This window comes from Chelonoidis abingdonii, chromosome 2 (genome assembly GCF_003597395.2).
Source record: "Chelonoidis abingdonii isolate Lonesome George chromosome 2, CheloAbing_2.0, whole genome shotgun sequence".
Classification (NCBI taxonomy): domain Eukaryota; kingdom Metazoa; phylum Chordata; order Testudines; family Testudinidae; genus Chelonoidis; species Chelonoidis abingdonii.
This window is the reverse complement of record NC_133770.1, coordinates 41480344-41503745: the sequence shown is the minus strand read 5'-3', so window position 1 is coordinate 41503745 and position 23402 is coordinate 41480344. Positions and strand designations below refer to the sequence as shown.

Below are 23402 nucleotides of genomic sequence, written 5' to 3'. Positions count from 1 at the left end.
CCTGATTCCACATCTATATGTCAGCCTCAGAAGCCTATAAAAAAAGAAGAGGACATAAAAGAAACCATTTTATTGCACATAGTGGGAGAGGAGACTCTGGAAGTGTATAACACATTCTTACAGCTGCCAACTGAAAATGGTCCCATTTGGGGTGAGGTCTTAATAATGCTTATTGTGACAGATTTTTGTTACCAATCTGCCTGAAGCATCAGGTGATCAGGCTGATGCCGCAGGATTGTTTGGGGAGGAGATGACATAACACACCAAGTGTTTAAATTTTAAAGCTTTATTAATAAAATAATAAAAATATAGCAGAGTGTGCTGGGAACGCCCCAAGCCCTAACTCACTTTCATACTCACACCCACACTACCCAAACCTGGCCAGGCCTAGGTGTAATGTAACAAGAAGAGGGGAAGGGTGGATGGGAGTTCTTGCCCTGGGCCCAGGTCAGCTGGGGGATCTGCTGTAATTTCCCAATTGCTCCAGCTTTCAGGAGGGTTTTAAGTCCTGGGCTCTTTTGGGGTGTTCCATTCCACGACCTCTGTTCCTGGTGCTCCTTCTGCCAGTCCAAACCGCTTTCTGTAGTCTTCTTGACTTTCTCCAAAACACACTGGCTAGACTCTGTTGTTCTCTTTGTTTTCCTCTGTGCTGGCCTTCGCTTGCCTTGCTTGTTATGGGCTGGCTCTGCAGGTCTGTGGCTGTTCCATTCTGGGCCCCCCCTCATTTTTGGCCAGCAGCTGAGAGTCAGATGTGTGCTGTGGCCTTGAGCATTTTATCTTGGGGCCTAGAAGGAGCATGGAGTTAACCCATTCTCTGCTCTTCTTCTTTCTCTCCTCTCTCTCTTGGCCTCTCAAACTCCTGCCATTCCCCACTCACTCACCTTTGACCCTCCCCAAGATGCTGTGCAATGCTTGCGACAGCATTAGCCACATACAGTGCTGATCTGCCTTCCCCGGGAACTCCCTGAGGAAGGGGCTATTGGGGTGTGACATTAAGAACTATTGTAATCCTGAGAATAATGTGATGTTCAGACGATACCTGTTCTGGGCTCACCTACACCTAGGAGAAGAGACGATAGACAAGTATGTCACAGAGACAAAAAGTAAGAGATTGTGAGTTTGGAAATATTAAAAATGACATGCTGAGAGACAACATTGTGTTCAGTGTCACTGATAAATGACTAAAGGAAAAGTTGTTGAGGAAGACTGATTTGGGCTTGTAAAAAGCAATAGATATTTGCACACCCTCTCAAGCCATAAAGACACAAATAGAGATCAAAGCTGGGCCACATTCTGACAAGTTTATACAGGCTTTTACACAAAAGTATGGACAAGACCCAGTCACATGAGAATCCCAGCAAAGCAGACTAACCAACAGCTCACACAAAGAAACCATGCACATGCTGTGTGGTAAGACACACCCACCCAGAATCTGCCCAGCCATTGCAGTAACGTCACGAGTGTGGACAATTAAATCATTATTCTTCTATGTGCAGAGCAACAAACATACCCAAAAGACAAAGACACAAATATCTAGCTGAACTGGAATGTGAGCAATCCCTTGTAGATATACTGTCACAGGGTAATAAAAAACATGTGTATACATTCACTGAACATAAAGAATGCACCTGAATGATACTGGAGATGAAGCTAATATTTTATCAGTTCACCTTTTGAAAAAGATACCAGGTCCCATCAGAATAAAGCCGTCTAATGTTGCACATATACCATATGGCAGTTCCAGAATAGACTCTGAAGGAGAAGTCACACTAACAACAGTGCTGGCCAAGGCTAAGGTCAGTCTTCAGTTCTTCATTACTAAGGTATTATAACATCAAAGTTAAGCAAAGAAACTTGCACACAGCTACCTAATAAACAGAAGAGGCATGCTTTGCACCAAAGCACCCAACACTAAAGAAAAATTGATTGCACCATACCCAAAAGACACTAGAGAACTAGGAGAGTTCCATGGGAAGCATCACAGACCCATCAGTCACCCCATCATACACATCTGCAGAAGCAGCTCCTTTGCAGTGACAGACAAACTTAGAGATGCATGCAGGCCATTAGAAAAGGATCATAGCAAAAGTGAATTGACCCACTCCATGGATTACCAGCTTGGTCTTAATTGAAAAAAAAATGGCATGATTAGGATGTGTTTGGATCCTAGAGACCTTAATAAGGCTATCCTGGGACAGAATTACTCCACCCCCAGATGTTTAATGCTAACTATCTGGTAAAAGCATATCCACTATTTCAGATGAGAAAGATGGATATTGGCAAGTGTTGTGATAATTGGGCCTACAAATTTACACTCACTTTTTAGAGCTGAATTCACAGTTAGGGTAAATTCAGAAGATGTAACAATAACCTATAACAACAAATGTTGATGGGAAAAGGTACAAAAGGAAGACAGATTGAATTAGTCCAAACAAAAAGTCCAACTGATATAACTCAAGGATTGTGTTAAGATCAAGCCTTGTAAACAAGAAGAGGGTGGAATCAGAAATCAGTGACTCAAAACTGGTGTGCCAGAAAACAGGCCTAATTAGTGGACAAAATAATGAGGGGATGGCTTGTTCCACTAACTATTCCCTTTGTAGGTCCTTAATGAAAGAGGCTTTAAGAAGAAAAATTGGGTACTGGAGAGAGCTTCACCATCAGGGCTACACCCCCACCATCTCCTGAACCTCCAGACCTTCATCATCTTGACCTTGAGAGATGTCCTGACCAGATCAGGCCAGAGAAAGGGACCCAGATGACATCTCCACCTCTACTGGCTCCAGCTGAATCCCAAACACCACCTGCGATGAAACAGGATTGGACTTTAACAGCTCCAACCCATCTCAATTAACCTCTTCTCTTCTCCCCAAAAGGACAGTTATTGTCATCTTTGGTAACATCTAAGAAACTGTCAAACAACAGGGGCTAGTTTTCCTTCCAAAAACTCTCTTCAGCTAAAAGAAAAAACAACAAGGGATGTTATTAAAATGGACACCTTGATTAATACTTTATATGTCAAATACTTTAACTGTTTTTCCTTCTCTTTTCTATATTTAAGACCAGGTTAAAATTATTCTAATGGAATGTTTGCCATGGTACTAAGCAGGCTAAAGTCTCTATATACTACATCTTGGACATTGCTTAATATTAAACGATGACTAAGTTATGTTGCACCTTCAGCCCATATATCCTATCTAAATTAATTCCCCATGTCACATTAGATTAGGAGTCATCTGAACTGTGCACTTTGAATACAGCCTAGGGAAGATACAATTTTCTCCATCTACCTTTTAGAATAAAGTCAGCTAGTGAAGTGTTTCAACAAAAGAATAATGAAATATCTGGAGATATTTCAGATGACCATATAATAGCGGACAACACAATAATAGCAGCATCAACTCAGGCAGAAAATGATCAGATACTGAATAAAGTGTGGCAAGGGCTCATGCAGAGAATATCAAGTTCAACCCAGATAAAATCCAGTTTATGTTAAAAGATATCAAATACATGGGACACATTCTCTTATCACAAGGAACTAGGCCAGATGACAGTCAGGTTGAAGCCATCGCTAACATGATACCTCCACAGGACAAAAAAGGCATTACAGAGAAGCCTGGGGATGATTAGATTCCTTGAAGAGTATATGCCAGATGAAGCACCTTTGACTTGCTCCACTGAGACAATTCCTATGTGAGAACATAACTTGGCAATGGTCATGGGAACAAGACAAGACAGTGGAACAGCTGAAGACCGTGTTCTGTAATATTCTGGTACTCAGTCTCTATGAGCCCAACAAGCCAGTCACTATTCAAGCAGACACATCCAAAGGTGGTTTAGGAGCTTATCTATGGCAAGACAGAGGCCCTTTTTCGTATGCATCATGAGCGCTGACAAATTGAGAAGGAACTACTGGCAATTGTGTTTGCCACAAAGAAATTTCATCAGTACATATAAGGAGTACAGGCTGAAGTACACTCTGATTATAAATTATAGGAAGCAATATTCTCCAAATCTTGAAGAAAAGCATCTGCAAGGCTACAGTGCATGCTACTTCCGTTGCAGAAATATGATCTCAAAGTCACAGAAACCCCTAGTAAAGAAATATCAGTTGCAGACATTATCAAGAGTTGCAGTGGAATATACTACGGAAACAGATAATGAAATCACTGATGAAAAGGTTGTCTATGCAGTTGAGGCCACTTCTACACTCAGCACAAATTTGTTAAACTGAAGGAGGACAAACAGAAAGCTCCTGTAATGCAAGTTTTACAGGATATTGGACATAAAAGCTGGCCCTGCAGAGAAGAAAATGAATCTCAGACAGCAGCCATATTGTTCTGTGAAAGACTCTATTTCATTACAACAAGTGTTGTTAATGGCTGGTGACAGGATAATTATTCCTAACAGGACCACACAGAAAATGCATAACTGTTTAAATGGGTCACATAAAGGCATTCGCTGAACAAAAGCAAGAGCGGAGAAGACAGTGTAGTGGCCAGGTATGAACAAAATATAGAACAACGTATAGAAGGGTGGACAAAGTATTTCAGGAATGTAGGCTGAGTAACCAAAAAGAACCATTATGGTCTTGTGAGATTCCTGATCTACCATGGCTGCAAATAACTGCAGATATTACTGACTACAGCAGACACTGATATCTACTTCTAGTGGACTACTTTTCCATATTTCCAGAAGTTCTGCATCTGCCTGACAAGTAGCATATTCTATTATTGCTAAACTGAAAGCTGTATTGGCAAGACATGGCATCCATAAATAGTTAGTGAATGACTATATTTAATTTGCAAACAGAGAAATGGGAACTTTATGAGACCCCAGGAGTGAAACTTACTCCAGTCCGGGATACACGCAATCTAATAGAATGGCTAAGAGAACCATTCAGATGATAAAATATAGTGTTTCACAAAATAGCTGCATCAGATATTGATCCCTACTTAGCTATTTTGGAACTGAGGAACATACCACTGACAGGATAGAATACTGTCCTGCACAGTTGCTGATGGGGAGGATGTTGAAAACAACTCTTCCATCCTCACATACATTTCTGTAACCCAAAATACCTCAGAAGGCTCACACCAGATTAAAAGCAGCTACAGGAAGGACAGAAGAAATACTGTAACCAGAAAGCTAAGCCATTATCTGTCTTCCATCACTGAAATCCAGTACATGTGGAAACAACACAAGGTTGACAACCAGCAAGGGTCCTGGTCATCTCACATTGAAACACCTACAGGAGAAAAGTACAGACATAACACATGACACCTAAGATCTCACTATACAATGCAAACAATAGTTGCACAACAAATATCTCAATGGGAAGAATCACATGAGCAGCAAGCAGTATCTACACCAGAAAACCAGCAATCAGAATCGATGCTACCATGATCTGAGACATAGGTTGTATCAGAAAGAAAACTCACAAGAAATGGACGTCAGGTGCACCTATCAGCACAATATTGTAACTCGTAAGAAAATTTTATACAGGGACAATAGGCAGAAGTAGACTGAGCCAATGGTTAAGATTGAGCTGCAGCCAGTTAAGTGTTAACAACCTCTGACTCACACAGATGAAGTCAGTTGCAGGGAGGAAGCTGGACTTCAGTGTTTTTTTCTTCTTCTTATCACATTGCATTTCTTTTCCCACCTCTATTTAATAGAATATTCAACTTATTCAAGCTCATTTTTCATATTCAGAATCTGAAGAATTGTCCCCTTCCAACAAAAATTCTCTTTGTTCTCTTAATTCCCCCATTTACACTTCTCACCTGTCCCTAGGGTAACCCTCCAAAGTTCCACAATCTACCTCCCCATTCCATCTCTTGCCCCTGCCTCAAATGCCCTACCTAATTTGAAAAGTCAAACTTTCTCCTCCCCAAGCCAGACATCCCAATCCCATGTCCCCCATTCAATTTCTGCATCTCCCACCCAGTCCCTTAATTCCATTTGTTCACTCACTATTCTATTTATGATTTATATTTGTTCCCTTCCCGCATTCTTGCTTTGTTCCCTGTTCACTTACCCTCAAAATCCAAAGTGTAATGTAAACTCTTGCTGAATTTGGGACTGAGAGAGTAACAGGTGGCAGTTGTGGCCTCCTGGACAGATAGAAGATGGTAACTGAGTTGGACTGTGATCTGCTGCTGGCCTTCAGGAACTGCTGCTGACTGGTAGGACACTCAGATACACTCTTCTTTCCCCACTGGTCTGGGACCATCTTGAGAAGAGGACTTTCTTTGTGATTCTTGCTGACCTGGGTTGGTAAAGAAACAAGAGTAAACCATCAGCAGAGCTGTGTACCTGGTTAGATAATCTATACAAGAATGCAGAGACGAGGTCAGGAGGAAGGGGGAGGAATCCACCTTTTAGTTTATTCAGGATCTGCTCTAGCAGCAGCACTTCCTTGTGAATGTATTTTCCTAGTGGCAACTTCTTTTACAATAAAATCTGAAGATTCTGCTCTGCAAATGGCACAGACACAGTGTTCTAGATAATCTGAGTTTCAGGTCTGATGTGCTTTTTTTGCAGAATCAAAAAGAGAACAAAAAAGCAGTTAACAGATATATCAAGTTCTTGAGTGAAAGATTACACCATTCTGTGCCAGCTTTTATTTTGATTTTGCCCATAATATTTGTCTTTGTTTAAAGAATTCTCAACTGCAAGGTAAAGAAGTATGTCACACCTGAAGTTACACTGTTCTTATTTTCTCCCTTTTAAAAAGATTGCTTTGCTGCTACAGACTTTTCCTTTCTCTTTCTTTCTTTCTCTCACTTCATTACTACTTCTCCAGCCTCACTTTAATTACTTTAGGTTTCCTGGGGCAACATGTTCTAAATGGAAGCAATCATAATTTAGCTGGTTGGGAGCGCTAAGCAATAAAGCATTTCCAGCAGCTCTAATTCAGCTGAGGTTTTTATTTGTTTTTAAATAGTGAGACCTCATTAACTAAGAGACTTTCTATGGATCCAAGAATATTTCTGAACATTTGAATAAAATATGATCATGCTCATCCCCAGTTTATTGCTGAAGAAACTTCCTGCTACTATCCTCTGCACATTAATAGCTACGCTGCCAGCTGCTGATCGCAAAAAAACCTTGCTGTCTTCAAAACTGCCTGGCAAATGAGATGTAAAGAAAAAGGCTTGCCATGCAGGGGATCCAGAATTTTCTCCTGCCACTCAAGCTACTTAGAGATTTCAGATTCCTCTCCACCAGTAGGGAGAGGCAGTATTCATAATAGGAATTATTGATCCAGGAATTAGGGTCAGTTTTAGGGATGGGAAAATATAGTTAAGGATCAATCCAAACCTCCTCTTTAAACTTAAACTTTTAACCTGTATTTAGTGTTATGAAAAAAGTTCTTTAACTTTAAAAAATAAGAATATTTCCATATCTAGTTTCATATGGGTCCAGAGGATGAAGTACTAAAATACTGCATAAAAAGCTATTCTCTTTGTAGTTCTAGCCCAGCTGAAAAAAGGATGGATCAGAAATATTGTCAAAATGCCTTGTTTTACATGATTTCCATGCCAATTCGAGCTCAAAGAGGATTGTATCATATACCAAACATCCAAACTTTTGTCTGCTAAAGCAAACCAAAATTCTACATTTTTGGTTTTCACCGTCACTGTTTTAATTAGTTATACTTCATTAGTTACAATGCCCGCATGCCAAAATGCCTCTGGCATATCCTAACAAAAGCATAACTAATAATTGCATTTCAAAAAGACAATCTGGCTGATAATCAAGCATTTTACAGCCTATTAGTAAATCCTCCAATATCTCACATCCTCAACACGACCCATTCAAATCAATATCCAACCAAAATGGAAATTTAATTTGCCCTGCAAGGAGGGCACAGATGAATTCTGGCTGCAGTACCAAGGCTGTTTAAATGAGTTGTTGTGCTCCATTTGCAGCAACGGAAGGAATGGAAATCTCTTTGTAATTGAGGCACTTGAGGGGAGATGGGGACTCCATCCAGCCCAGCTCTCTGAGTTCCAGTCTGAGGCCCTCAAGACTGGACAGCTAAATTTCCTGTTTTCCCAAGATTGTTTATTTTTATTGAGGTAGCATCAAGGAGCTCTCACCATGGACCAGGACTCTGTTGTGCTAGGTGCTGTACAAACACAACAAAAAGTCCCTGGGGAACTTGCTGTCTATGCGCTCCCCCTCCTTTTCAAAGACAAAGTACAATAAAGTTCTCAGTTAAGCCAATCTGTAGCCACACTCTCTTGGAAGCTTTCCCTTTTCCCAAACAAAATACAGCAAGACTGCTTGCAAGTGAACATTTCTTCTTGTGCTCTTTCTTTCTTTCTTTCTCAGGCAGGCTAAAATAAAGAGATCAAACAGCCTTAAGCCTACAATAGGTTCACATTCAGGTCAATAATATTCCTTTAGTGTGTTGCAAATCCTTCCCCTCATCCAGTCCATGGACTACTTAACCACCTTAAAAAGCCCTTAGCTCTTGACTTTTAAATGCTTCAAGAAGGCTGCTTCCTGGCCCTGCTGCTTAATCGTTTCCCTCAGATTGTGGAATGCCAGGGCTTGGTGACCTGACCACACTCCTGTGCTATTGGGGACCCAGATACAGCACTGAATTGGGATTCAGGAGATGTGGATTCTATTCCTGGCTTGGCCAGTGGCCTTCTAGGTGAACTTAAGCAAGTCATTTCACCTCCCTGTGCCTCAGTTTCCTGATCTGTAAATCGGTGATAAAGTTATTTATCTCTTTTGTAAAGCATTTTTATATCTATTCATGACAAGCTCTATATAGTAGCTAGATATTCTATTCCTGTTACAATACACTAGCTTTGCTGAAAACACTGCAGCAAATGAACTTTATTTAAACAACGTTAGTGACATATGGGTGGGGGAGAGCATTCCAATGTCACAAGCCTTCAGGAGAAGTATTAGTCTCCTGTACATTCAGAATTACACAGTGAGATGGTGAGCATTTCCAACTCCATTCAACTCAAATATTTCAAGATCAGTTGGCCTCTCAGGTAGATTAGACCTAAATTATGTGTGGCTTTGTATACCAAAAGCAAGACCTTGGGGTTTACTTGGTGAGTTATAAGCATCAGTAGTCATTTTAATGCTTTACTGAACAAACTGTGACAATTCAGAGGTGTGTCAGAAAGCCATAAACAAGGCCAAAAGTTTGACTTTGTGGGCACTTTCAGAGATAAGTCAAATGCCCTTGCACAGATGATCTGCTGGAAATGAAGATACACGTGAATGCTAATTTTTGACTTCTGCTTCAGCTTTTTCTGCACGAGGGGTTCTAAATGATGCTTGGAAATAAGATTTTTTTAAAAACTAATTAGTTACAATTTTGGTTTATTCAGCTTTAGAAGATTGACCTCTGTCTTGAGATTTTTATGATGAGTATCTATATAGCATAACCACAGGTATAAACAGGAGCAGACACATCATAAGAAACTCTGGGCCATTGGAGACAATTACTTAGGGCTGTCAAGTAATTCCAGTTATCTCATGCAATTAACTCAAAAATTTTAATCGTGATTTAAAAAAATTAATCACGATTAATCATACTTTTCATTGCATTATTAAACAATAGAATAACAATAGAAATTTATGAAATATTTTTGGACGTTTTTCTACATTTTCAAATATATTTATTTCAATTACAACACAGAATGTAAGTGTGCAGTGCTCACTTTTCTTTTTATTACAAATATTTGCACTGTAAAAACAATAAATAAAGAAATAGTATTTTTCAATTCCCCTCATACAAGTACTAAAGTGTGTCCGAGACCAATACAGGTTCCAGTAAGTTTTTGATCGAGTGAGGAAAATCAAAACGTGACAGACTGAAAGTTCAAAACCACATGGCCATTTACTGATGGGGGATAAGTTACAAGCTGGGTTGGGGAAGAGCGCTTTTACCAACTAGCAATACTATTAGAATGAGAATATTTACAGAGCTTGAAACAATCTATTTACAACCAACAACAGGAAACCAAATGATCTGTGATTAACTGCTCGCCAGAAATTAGAGCAGATACACCAAACTGAGTAAACTATATACATTAACCAAATATTGTAAAGTACAACAATTAACCACAATAGCAATCAATACAACAATTTAACTTTCATATACTATATACATAACTTGGTACCAAGTAAAGGAGGGGAAAAAGGAAGAAGCTAAGCAGACAGAGTATTTACAGCAATTAGAATGCATATACCACACTCCAGGCACAGCTGACCAGCAGTACAGACACCAAGGGCATGACAAATTGGCGGGAAATAATCCGTAACGACATGACCCGAGCCGGCTAAATCTGCAAGAGACCCTTCTGGCTGAAAGGGTGATCAGGCCTTCCAGCTAACATGTGGATACTCCTGCAGATTTTGGCGCGAGACATGGTTTTATTCGAAGGCTCTTACTCGTGTCAGCATCTGATTGGTCCCTAGCTCCTTCGCCTTCCAGGTTCCGAGCTGGAGCCCTCCACGTAAACAGGATCTGCACACGGCACACTACCCTTATGCACAAGGGTATTTTTGCAAAAGGCACTAGCCTGACCCCTAGGTGACTAGGCAAAAAGAGCAGGAAAATGCACACGGCACTATAATGTAGCACACCGCACTACGGTGTTGCACACGATACCAATGTGACCTTTTGACCAACAATTGGCCAACAGACGCTGTGTTTGAGCATAGGCTTTAGAGCTGCAACAAGGTGAAATCTCTTTATCATGCAACTTACAAATGTAGCTCTTTTCTGCACTCAAAAAAAATGTAAATGTTTGAGCCTACAAGTCCACTCAGTCCTACTTCTTGTTCAGCGAATTGCTACAACGAACAAGTTTGTTTACATTTATGGGACATAAGGGTGCCCACTTCTTATTTACAATGTCACCTGAAAGTGAGAACAGGTGATTGCATGGCAGTTTTGTAGCCAGTATTGCAATGTATTTACATGCCAGATATGCTAAACATCCATATGCCCCTTCCAGGGCTGGTTCTACCATTTTTGCTGCCCCAAGCAAAAAAAAAAAAAGGCTGCCTGGACTGTGCTGCCCCAAGAATGGACAGAATGCTGCCCCTTAGCATGTACCATGGCATGTACCCAATCTTCAATCCCTTTTGGACCACCGTAAAAGATTTTGAGATAGTTATCTAACTGATCAACTTCCCCAAACTTCCTAGCTCTGCCAAGAAGAGCTGCGGGGGGAGGGAGGGAAAGGGATGCTTCAGTAATAAAATAGCATTATCAATTTTTCAGAAAAATTGTCTCCTTTTGAAGGATGGTCTATGGTCAGTGTAGTCAACAGTTATATTTGTTTGCTGATTTCTAAAATGTAGCTAAGTTTATTTTCAGTGACATGGAAAAGCAGTTTGGTGCTTCCTAACTTAGAACCTGAAATGTTTAAGAGGTGTGTTTAAATCTTGATGTTTTGTACTAGCCTGCTGGCTAGCATAAAGAAGCAGCTTTCCCCACACCATACTGGGAGAGATGTCACCCATGTGCCTGGCAGGCCTTGATCCTAAGGCACCAAACAATTTCAGTTGACCTCAGTGAGAATTCCACATGCACACAGGTTGCAGTATCAGGCCTGAGATCAGAGTAACATTCATGCCTCTGAAGGTACTGGTACTATAACTGTAGGTTTGCTTTCCAAGCTAAGAAGAGTGAATGTGGCCACAAAATTTAGGAGCACAGGAAAATCTCAAGAAAAATATTATGCAAGCTGAAAAAGTCATGGATCTAGAATCCCCTCACCACTTTTAAGAAGAAGAGAACTATTACCTGGATGAATGGATTTGAGAAAAACTATTACAGAATTAAAATGAAAAAGAAGACTCCGAAGAGGGCTTCATTCCTGTGGCAATTTATTCCTTGGCCAAGAACAATAGCCAAGATTTTCAAAAGTGTATTCAGGTTGCCTATGCAACATAATTTTCACCTTAACTTTTCTCCCTAGAAGTGGCTGCTTCTAGAGTTCCTCCCTTGAGACTACTTAGACGATATCTTAGATTCTTTCTCTTCTGAACAACCGTAGTGCTTCAGTACAATCTATGTAACCTTTTACCAACAGGATCTAAACCTAATTTCTAGAGTGTGGTGTCTCAGGCAAACCTTGCCAACCTATTTTAGTGTGTTTGTACAACATCTGCCCACAGTGAGCCTGCAAACTTGATTGGACTTCTGGGTGCTACTTCATACATGCATAATAGTATATAATAACACACTGATCCGAGACCACCACTTTTCTGTCTATCTCTGTTCAAGCTTATGCTACACCCATCCTGAGTTTTCTATTAAAGAGAGATCCCCATCTGAAAACCAAAGGTCACAGATGTATTATTTTTTTAAAAAATAATTGAAATAACTTAATTCATTAGTTGAGTTTATCAGAGCACCAATCCTAAAACCTATATTTGACACACACACACACACACACACACACACAAACACAAAAACACTTTCATGATATTTTGCCCCACTGAATTTGTTCAGGAAAATCTGTAGAATTAATGAAAGTATTTAATTTTCCAATCAGAATGACATAGCTGTACTATATAGATTTGGGAGGGAACATCATATCCTGAAGTCCTTAATTAGGCAACTCCCCACATTCACCTCAATGAGCATTTTGTCTGCGTAGCAACTGAAATATTTGGCTCTAGAGTTGCATAAAACTTCCAGGGTTCTCTTCTCATGTCATTGCATGTGATGATTTTCCATCTGCAAAATCTCCCTTTTTTATCCTTCATCTAAATATACAGCTGAGAGAGAAAATACTTTGGTTGCCTTTTTTCAGGAACCAGCGTCAGGAAAAATGTGAGTGAGTAATTCATGTGGTAATAGCCATTCCTATCCTGCTCTGAAATTGTCCTTATAGTCTCTGTTTCAGTCTTTTGGAAACCAAACCTTCACACAGCTTTTTACCAATTCTCAATTTCTAATGAAAAGAAAGGACTGGCATATGACAGACAATAGCACAAATTGGTTGTTCCTGAACTGCTTATTGCAGAAGTATGCTAAATTTTTACAATGCTGTACACGGGCAATGGGCAAGCTTTAGTCAATAATATGGGCCTTCAGTGAGAAAGTTCAGAGTCCCATGAGTCTTAGATCTACTGGTAGTAACTTAACTGTCAGTTTAACATTGTATTTAGTCTTCAGCGAGCCATGATCTCATAAACTAGTCAAGACAAATACACATTGATAGAGTTATGTTAATTCACTGAGCCAAGTTGTGTTTTCATTTACTCCAACTTCACACCAGTGTCACTGAATGCAAAATTTTGCCCAATAACTGCAGCACTATCCAGAGAGGATAAAATATTAATTGATCTGCAGTCCGCTGGAGTCCTTTTGGGTACTCTGTCCAAGAATAAAAGTCTTCCCAAGTTCTTGAAGAAGAAGAGGATTGAAGATGAAATAATCTTTTCCACTATGTCTCTTTATAAATTTGTCATCCAGTCAGGAAACAGAAGCAGTACTTTGTGACCAATCACATGCCATGAATAACAAAAAGACAAAAACATAGCTATAGCATATATTTACATGAAGTAACTGAATAATTTAAAATAATGAATAAGTTCCTATCCTGCCAATATTTATGCAAAAGCTTAACTTTCAATGTGTGCTTGATCCCTTTGACTTATTGACAAATTTCAAGTTATAAAGTTTTCTATTCTCAAAGTAGATAATGAGCTTGTCATAATTATAAAGTGAAGGGTAACCACCTTTCTGTATACAGTGCAATAAAATCCCTTCTGGCCAGAGGCACAAAATCCTTTTACCTGTAAAGGGTTAAGAAGCTCAGGTAACCTAGCTGGCTTGGGGGGATATTTGGGGAGCGAAGGCTCGAAGTGGCCCTCCCTAAATGTTTCTTTAAATCACATGGTGGCAGCGTTACTAATCCAAGGCACAAGGAAGGATTTATCTCTTAGGGAGTTTTTTAACCTAAGCTGGTAAAAATAAGCTTAGGGGGTCTTTCATGTGGGTCCTCATGTCTGTACCCTAGAGTTCAGAGTGGGGAGGAAACCCTGACAGAGTTGTATTCACTATGCCACATATTTTGCAGCTGACGTAGTCAGATATACTGGTGTGCTACTCACCAGAGTAACAATGTAGATAAATGTATGCATTTTATCTAACGGGTATGGGGTCTATGTATGAAAAACTGCTAACAGTCATTACAAATGCATCATTGTATAAGCAAAATTTGTACATTTTTTGAACACTAGTCTTTTTATTTTCTCTTTCCTCTCCTGGCCATAGCTAGTTTCCTGTTTCTTTTACTAGTTCTGGGCTACAATACTCTGGCTAGTCTGGCGCCTCAGCCTACACCCCTGCCTAATGCCCAACACAGCTGTGTGGTGCACAGAGGATTTCCGGCTGTATTTGGAATTTCATTGTACCAAGTTCACCTAAAGTAGTTGCTAAATATATTTTAAAGCCTTCCTTTAAATTTCAATATTCATTGTATGTATTATAGGTATGAATGGCAGTGTATAAAACAAAACAGATTATATGGCACAGATCCATGTAATTATATAGTATTATGCAAAGGTTGTAAATCGTTAGAACTTCATGGTCTTCGATGGAGCTACGACAATTTATACCAGTTGAGGATCTGTGCAATGTTCTTTGGGGCAGGACTTATCTGTATGGTTCCAAATGTACTCTCAGTGCTCATTAAAACAGAGTATTGATGATAATATTCCCTTTACATATTGTAATATTGTTTTTGGTTGGCTTGTTTTTCCCTCCATGTCCTTATACTAAATGCATTCCTCAATATCTTCCAGACCTGACTTTGAATAACTATCCTGCCTGAACTTAAGAAGTTAAGTTTTCTCATGATATATTGTTTGGAATACATTATTTTGTATAGCATTATTGCCCACTGAGCCCTTTAACTCCCTCTCCTTTTTGGATGGGTGGATGAACTGTATGTAATACAGGACATTGCTGTAGCAAATAATACTGCCCTAAGTACAAATCACTATCCTTCAGTGACTGGGGAAGTATCCTTTCCAACAATTAATCAGCACGTAAATAAATGGAGGAACATGGGCTCTTGAAAGCTTGTATGTTTGGTTTCCAGTTATTGCAATAAAAGTTATTCGCTCAAGAAAGTATCTGAGTTAAACTTCATGGCCCTTCATCTGAGGGCAAAAATAAACCACTATTCATTACTGAAAGAAACTGCTTAGCGTTACTTATTGTATATGGACGGGCATTGTTAGGAAAATATTAGCATGCACCACATGTCAAAAACAGAAATAAGCAGTTATAAAATCAATTAGTTTCAGATGTACTAAGCCAATGGGTCAGTTTTACTTCTATGCTCGAGACCTCTGGTTTTGACAAATATGAAAAATTTATATTTAGCTTGATGTTATCATAGCTGTGCTTTCCTGCTATTCTCTCAGCTTTTGCAAAGTCTCTTTTTTAATACTACATACTTTATATATGGAGTTGATATCCATGTGATAAATTGCATGATACATTTATTTATCATGTTCCTTTGACTACCTCATCTGACTCCGGCTCACCCTAATCCATCCGCTACTCTCAAGATTTATTCTAAATTTCAAAAAATAGAATATTTAAAAATTGACCTGCCACACAAGTATTTCCTCTTCCTCTCTCAAATGTGGAATTTCCCACCAAAAATTACTCCTTCCTGAGGCCCAGGAAAAACAAGAGTTCAGCCTTGGAGTGGAAACAGCTTTTCCACATTTGGAGGAAGAGGAAAGACATATCTCACCTTCTTATATACAGTGTGGGTATATAATATATACAATGTGTGTGTCCGTATTTACACTTACAAACACACACATCTCTATAACACATGTATATAATGCTCATGTGTATGTAATACGTATGTATCACTTCTAAAACTGTCACAGGAAGGAGGCCACTATGCAACTCACTAAAACAGTATATTTACTGTGAAGGAGGCTCTGATGTTCAACTAGCTTGCTTTCAGCAATATTAATGTGTTCTGCATTTCAAAACCTCACTGCATCCCTAATGGTTTAGTTTTTCTCCCCAATATTAAGAAAACAATTTAAATATTCCTACTGTTAAGAATGAAATATGTCAGTAGCAGATACTACAGCGATGTAAGTGTAAATACCAAAAGAGAGAGTACCTTTGAAAGCAAAGAATTAATGTTGCGTTAATGACAATGCTGAAGGGGATTTCATTCCAATTTAACATTAGTTACTAGACACAGCAGACTTACCCAGTCCTAATCAAGGAGTTTGAATCCTTTGTTAATTATGTACAAATGAATATTTGATAAATTCTCAATATTTTTAGCATAAACATTTCATTTGTTCTGTATATAAACATTTACAACCTACTTTCTGTGTGGAGGCCAAATTACCCTTTGGGGACATATTGTGGAGCCCTATGGACTTCTGTGATGTTTTAGCAGCTGTCATTTGGAGCAGAATTTGGCCTAGTGTATTTAAAGCTATGGAAAATGTGGAATAGTTAACATAAAATGGGAGGTAACAAGACAGCATGGTGGTATTGAAGTCAGGTCTGTCTGCTGGCTCACAGCGCAAGTTTTACAGTTTTACAGACAATGAGACATATTTTGATCTTAGTTACACTGGCATAAATTTAGAAAATTCCACTGACATCAGAGGTGTTGCTTTGGATGTACAGGGAGGGAGTCAGGACAGCAGAAATGTTAAGCCACAATTCAACAAAGCATTTATAAATGTGTGTGAATGCTTTACTGAGGTAGGATGAGATTGTTCATATTCTTAAGCCCTTTCCCGAATCAGGACCATATGTTTGAATGTATCAGCATTTTATGAGCCAGAAGTATGTGTAAAACTAGACAAAGGGTTCAAAATGAAACCACAAATTCAAATACCTCTGAGTGTGAAGCTGGGGGAGGTTAGAAACTGGATCCGACTCAGTAACATTACCTGATCTTTAACCATGTCAGTTACAAAAATTCACATTAGTAGAGAATGAGCCATATTCAGCAGTTGTCTTCACTAACATTGTTTTGGCATAAGAAAAGTCATAATCTGTGTCCTCTGGACTAAATCCTCAGCCTGGGCCCAATTCTGCCACCATTATCTAAGTTGAGTAGTTTCATTAACAATGATCTAGCCCAAATTCAGAATGAAAAGGAAAAAAAATTGAAAAGGTTAAAAAATGTTAAGCTCTATGAATATTTTAATGAAATTACAGGTCAGAAGGGACCATTAAATCATCTATTCTGAGCTCTTAAATTAATTACTATGTGATATAAATAAATTCCTAAAATCAATCAGACAAATATATCTATTATTTAGAAGCCCTTTGAAGATACATAAAGTGAAAATAATAGATTTGTAAAGAAAAAAACAACTTAAAACATATGTTAAAACATTACATAAAAATTGGAGTACCTTATTTCTTCTATTTAATAATTATATATGGATCCAATACTGCTTTTAAAATTAAAACACCTAAAAATAATGAACATTATCTTTGCAACAAAGATATTGTGGTGAAGAGAAGAATGAAATTCTTAAACTAGTTATTTGTCAGAATAAAAACAAAGACTTTTAGTTATGGCTAGAGACAGTATTTAAAATGAGATGCTTGAAACATCAGTGATTGGAATGTACATGTGACATTGCACAGATCTTGAAAACTTTCTAAAAAAGTTAATTTGTCATTCTAATCTTGCGTAGGAGGATTATGCTGACATTCTGACATAAACCAGTAGTTTACTATTTTTACTGTGTCAAAACAATTGAAGAGGACTATTTTTAAGTATGGCTTATGGCCAGAGTATGAAGGATAACACATCCAGCATCACAGCACTACATTTCTCAAGACATTGAGGGCCTGGAATATGCCTGTAGTATGAAGGCCATTTTCTGTCCTGGACCCACATGATCATCAGAGATTTCTCACAGGTCAAATGTCAGCATCTAGAGTATAGTGTTAGGGCAGGGGGTAGGAGCTCTTTCTCCCTATAATATTACTGGAAGTCACTAGATGGGACTATTACAAAAATATTATAAATTCTCTTTATTTGAATGGTAAAGCAGTTAGATCTTGAAAGTGCTTATTGTCCATTGTGGAGCACTTCTTTTAGATGCCAATCATACATCAATAAAGACTTTCTACTGTCACAGGTTCCGATCCTGTAATGTGTCATACACAAGTTGGCAGTGATTGCTGCATTGAAGACAAAGAAAAATATAAATGATGTGGCCTCATTTGTATTTTCTCATACAAGGTGCCCTGCCTCACTGCAGCAATAGCATGTGATTTCACTTAGTCTCTCTGACTGAATCATTTCTTCACTGCAGCTGCTGTCTACAAGGTCTACCACCAGGAGCAAACAAAAACATTGCATGGTGTCTCCACATTACACTCCTGTTGGCTAATTCTCATCATCACATGATTTAATAAAGCAAACTAGCACCACAGGTAAATTTCTAGATTTAGGCCTGCTTCTTCTCTTGTTGAAGTCAATGGCAAAACTCCCATTGGCTTTAATGGGAAAACTGTTTGTCTGACATGTAGTGTCTTTAATGGTGCTGGTGGTAATATAAATCATTGGACTTACTGGCATGCTGCACATTCATCTAGATATAAAGAGAATTGAGCATTCAGGGCCAGATGCTCCAGCCTGATCTTATGTATACCTTTTGCACTCTCACAGTGCAAGGGCTCTGGAAATCAGACACATCTTTCTGATGGGGGAATCATTGTTATACTGGACACAGAATCTGCATAATCAGGCCCTTTTGACACCCCCTCCAAGAATCCTGGTGTATGGAATATGTGGGAGCATACATAGGGCATGACTAGAGTGCAACAGACAGTACCATTTGGCAGAGTTTAGTGCAGCCTCCAGGTTTCTGTAAATTCTGGCTGGAGCAGAATAGACTAGAGAATCAGGGAGCCATAAAAAGTTCCTTGTTGGATCCTTCCCTCTCTGTTGCACTGAACAAAAACTCAGTACAACAAAGAGTCTGGACCATAATTTGCAACAAATTATTTATCCACAGAATTTAGCCTATAAACTGTCTTTCTCTTTGCAGAGTATTCGCAAGATGATTGCAATTTCTTCAAACCTGAAAGAATATAGTGACTTTTTTCCAAATTTGTCAATTTTGAGAATTGATTGCAATGAACTATATTATCTATTCAATCAATGTTGATTAGTTGTGATCGGCCAGATAAGTTGCACGTTATTACAGTAGCACCTCAGAGTTCTGAACACCTGGGGAATGGAGGTTGTTCATAACTCTGAAATGTTTCTAACTCTGAACAAAATGTTATGGTTGTTCTTTCAAAGGTTTACAACTTACCATTGGCTAAATGCAGCTTTGAAACTTTACTATGCAGAAGGAAAAAGGTTCCTTTCCCTTTATTTTTAGTAGTTTACATTTAACACAGTACTGTACTGTATTTTCTTTTTTTCCTTTCCTTTTTTGTCTCTGCTGCTGCCTGATTGCATACTTCTGGTTTCAAATGAGGTGTGTGGTTATCTGGTCAGTTTTTAACTTTCATATTCATAACTCTGAGGTTCTACTGCACTTCCATTCCATGATGGATGAGTACACCAGCACTTCCAGCACAAATACTCACCTGTGTCCATGAGTATTTGTGCCAGTAAAATTCTATTGCACTAATATTTGCACACAAAAAAGGAGCCCAAGAAATGCTGAAGTAAATTAATTTGAGTATTAGTCACAGAAAATAGTTTCCAGTATTTTTCAGCTATAGAAATAAATTTTATGTGTTGGGTTAAGCCTCAGTGAAACTATGGTGTAAGAGCTACTTTTCGTTATTGATAAAGATATTAAATAGTTCAGATGGAACTAGATGGTTGAAACAACCTCCACCCAAAACATGGGCACATGCAAGGCACATACGGGTGGTGGTGTTTTACTGAGTATTGTTTGTTGCAGGTGTGATTGTCTGTCTGTATAAGAGAAGCAGGAAAAACAGCAGAAAAGCAAGGATGTGGCTGGAACAAGCACTGGTAATGTAACGCTGAGAAAAGCCTAAAGAGAGAGCTTTTGGGCTAAGTGCTGGCTCAAAAGAGGCTTGGAACTGTCTAAAGAAACTGTCTCCTGCTGTTTGATTCATGCTGTGTTCAGGGAAACAAGAATTTGTACATTGTTTATAAATAAAAAGGATTGTATCAGAGAAACTCCTGACTCCAGGATCAAATTCTCCTCCTAGCCAAAACAAGCCATTAGACTCCAAATTTTGACTAACTACTGGGGTGAAAAATGGGTAACATAACTATACAGCGTGCCTCCCTATTGTCAAGGGTTTGGATTACTCCAAGAGTTAACCAACAAAATGCCAGTTTTTGCTCCAAGGGTTAACCAACAAAATGCTGCTGGTGAATTGTATCCTGAAAAACCATTACACTGTCCTTCCTTTGATTTAATTTAATGAAGCTATGCTACAGAATAAAAGCAATACATTGATATAACAAAATAGTTTTCTTTGCAGCTACCCTGCAAATTTTTTTCTCTTTCTATTTTGTTAACGTCTAAGGGTAAACCTTGGAGTATATAAAAGCTTTCTGTGTGAAATGTTCTCGTTGATCTAGGGCTTATATAACCCTTCCTTGTTATTGTTTTAATGCATTAAGTCTATTGAAAAAGGAGCACTATAACTTGATGGCTGACAAAAAATTATTAATAAACCTTTTTCTAATACAAGGTGAAAGATAACTTTTAGCAACCCTTCTGTATTAAGCCTCCTGCACAAAAAAGGTACAAACAAAAGAATCAAAATAAATGGTGCATTTAGGCTCTACAAGAAAAATGTGGCAACAAAATAAACAAAGAGGTGATACAGAAACTTTTCAATAGTGAATTCTATACTAAGGGTGGAATGTGTTTATAAATAATTAGTCATCATATTAGAAGAGTTGACTCTGCCAAATGAATTGCCTTCCCAGTAATCCCTAGAAGTCAGGATATATTGTGACTTCAAGACTGACATGATAATTATTCCTTTCTTGGTCTTATTTCGCCTGTCTAGGAACAGCCAAACCACAACCTCCAACGTGCAGCGCTGACCGGTTCACTTGTGTGTACGTACAATAGTGTGTACCTCTTGCTGTAAAATGTAATGGAGTAGAGGATTGTATGGATGGAGCTGATGAAATTAATTGTCCTATTGAGATTCCTACCACGGCTTCTCCATGGCTTTGCAAGGAAACAGAGTTCCTGTGTGCTAATATAGGTTGTACCCCATCACTCTTGAGATGTGACAGTGTGCCTGACTGCCAGTTTAATGAAGATGAAACTGACAGTCATAAGTTACGTTTAGTGATGTCGTTATACACATGCTAACTTATTTTCATAAAATGACAAAGTACAATAGAACTGTACTAAACAAATCCAAATCCAGTGAATTTAGTATGATTGCACAGCTAATAACATTTTTTTTGTATCTGCATATCATATATGATAATTTATAGTATGATCATCAGTGGTTAACTCCTTGTTCAGACCTCCCACCACTGATCAGAGGCAAGTAATGAAGCACGGCTGAGGAACAAATGCCCAATCCATTTCTTGAGCAGAATGCAGGAGAACTCTATAACAATTGCATGTGACATAAAAGGGGAGAGACTCGTGGAAAGGGACCATTCCAGATCTATTCCTCCTCATTTCCCACATTGCTGTCCCCATGGTCCATGGAGAATGGGTATCATGGGTCCAGTAAAGGACTAGTGGGGTGAAGCAGGAACTCACTTGTTTCATTCCTCACCCCCATGGTATCTTCCATTTCTTTCTTTGTAAGAGCCAGTAGCTAGGTGGTGTTTGCTCTGGAGATCCTGGGTGATGCTTGCTAACTCTGTTTGAGGAGGAATGTTGCTCCTGTCTGATGTTACATGCAGGTACAAGGCAAGGACAGTATTGGAGTCTATGTCCTCCACTGTAGCTTCCTCCAGGTGTGCAAGGAAATACCTAACAGGAAATTTGATGGTAGAACTGAGAGAGGAAGAGCAACCTTTCCAGGAGGATGATCTATAGAGAAGAAATGACTGGGAGGGTGCAGTGGGACATGGCACGGAAGAGATACTGTAGAGAGCAAACTGAGAGAAGACAGTAAACTTCTGTGCAAGTAACTGAAGGAAGCAGCAGCTAGGGAGCATCTACAGCCAGGGCTTGGCACTGTTACAGTGTTAATTAAACTGCGTGGCTGAAACAGAGCATTCTAGGAGGCTGCCATTTTACAAGTTCCAACAAGGAGGAGGAGATCCTCCCTAAATCTAAAATACTGCTGATGGGTCTGATGTTATACAAAGAGCAATGACAAATGGGCATCCAGAACTGAATAGCTATTCTGAGGGAGTTCTGAGTCAACATGGGTAGTGCATATCCTGGAAATGGACAACAAATAGCTTTTCTTTAAGATGTTTATGGCACATAAAAGGATATTATTTTGTTAATCAAGCAGGGTGTGGAGCCCATAATACTGTACTGCTCCATAGAGTAACCACAGTGACAAATACTTTTAAGTGACTATATGGTATTTCTGCTAATATACATAATTGGAAGCATTTTTGCTTTTGTTCTTAGATCACACAGCTGCATTGCTTTGCGATTCTGCCAGTTCAGTGTTCCAGGGAACGCTCCTGACCTCACTAGAGTTTCAAAAGCAAGTCTGGTGCTCTAGTAGCAGCAACCTGTGTCCTAGCTCCATAGGGGATGAAAGCATGAGGGATCTGGAACTCCAGCACCTGGGGGCACTACAGCAGCTCAGGCTGATACAGAGATTAATGCTGCCCAACCCAAAATGTTTCATTCCAGGTAGACAAACTGAAACCAAATGTTTCATTTCAGAATGAAAACACATAATGCAATATCAGATTTTCCTGCTGGATGGAAATTCGCTTTTTCAGTCATCTCCATTGATACATGTTATCCATGCAGACAAATAATCACATACTGTATCTAACACAATCAGCTACTGTACACATGCAGGAGGTGTTCATCAGCTGCTTTTACAAACTATATAGCAGAACTTTCCTATGAATCTGAGCTGAAAATTGAGCTCTGTGTTTTTGTAGAAAATTCTGAAATTGAATCAATGAAAGCACAAGCTCCAGGATGTTTCTGTCTTTAGATCATTACTTACTTTAAGGGCTCCAAGGCCTGTCTCTGTCAAAAGTTCCTGCTTTCAATCCTCTGTTGCCTCTGTCTGCCCTAGGCCTGTCCCCTATCTTTTCTAGATTATCTCATGGGATAGCTCAGTGGTTTGAGTATCAGCCTGTTAAACCCAGGGTTGTGAGTTCAGTCATTGAGGGGGCCATTTAGGGATCTGGGGCAAAAATCTGTCTGGGGATTGGTCCTGCTTTGAGCAGGGGGTTGGACTAGATGACCTC

At 39.1% G+C, this 23402-nt stretch overlaps 1 protein-coding gene across 1 annotated transcript in view; it reads left to right on the top strand.

The window, feature by feature from the left end:
* The window catches only part of MALRD1 (MAM and LDL receptor class A domain containing 1), a 435870-nt gene that overhangs the window by 348567 nt on the left and 63901 nt on the right, over positions 1-23402 (top strand). Inside the window, 1 exon segment of the mRNA XM_075061940.1 lies at positions 21047-21331. Coding sequence (XP_074918041.1) covers positions 21047-21331 — 285 coding nt within the window.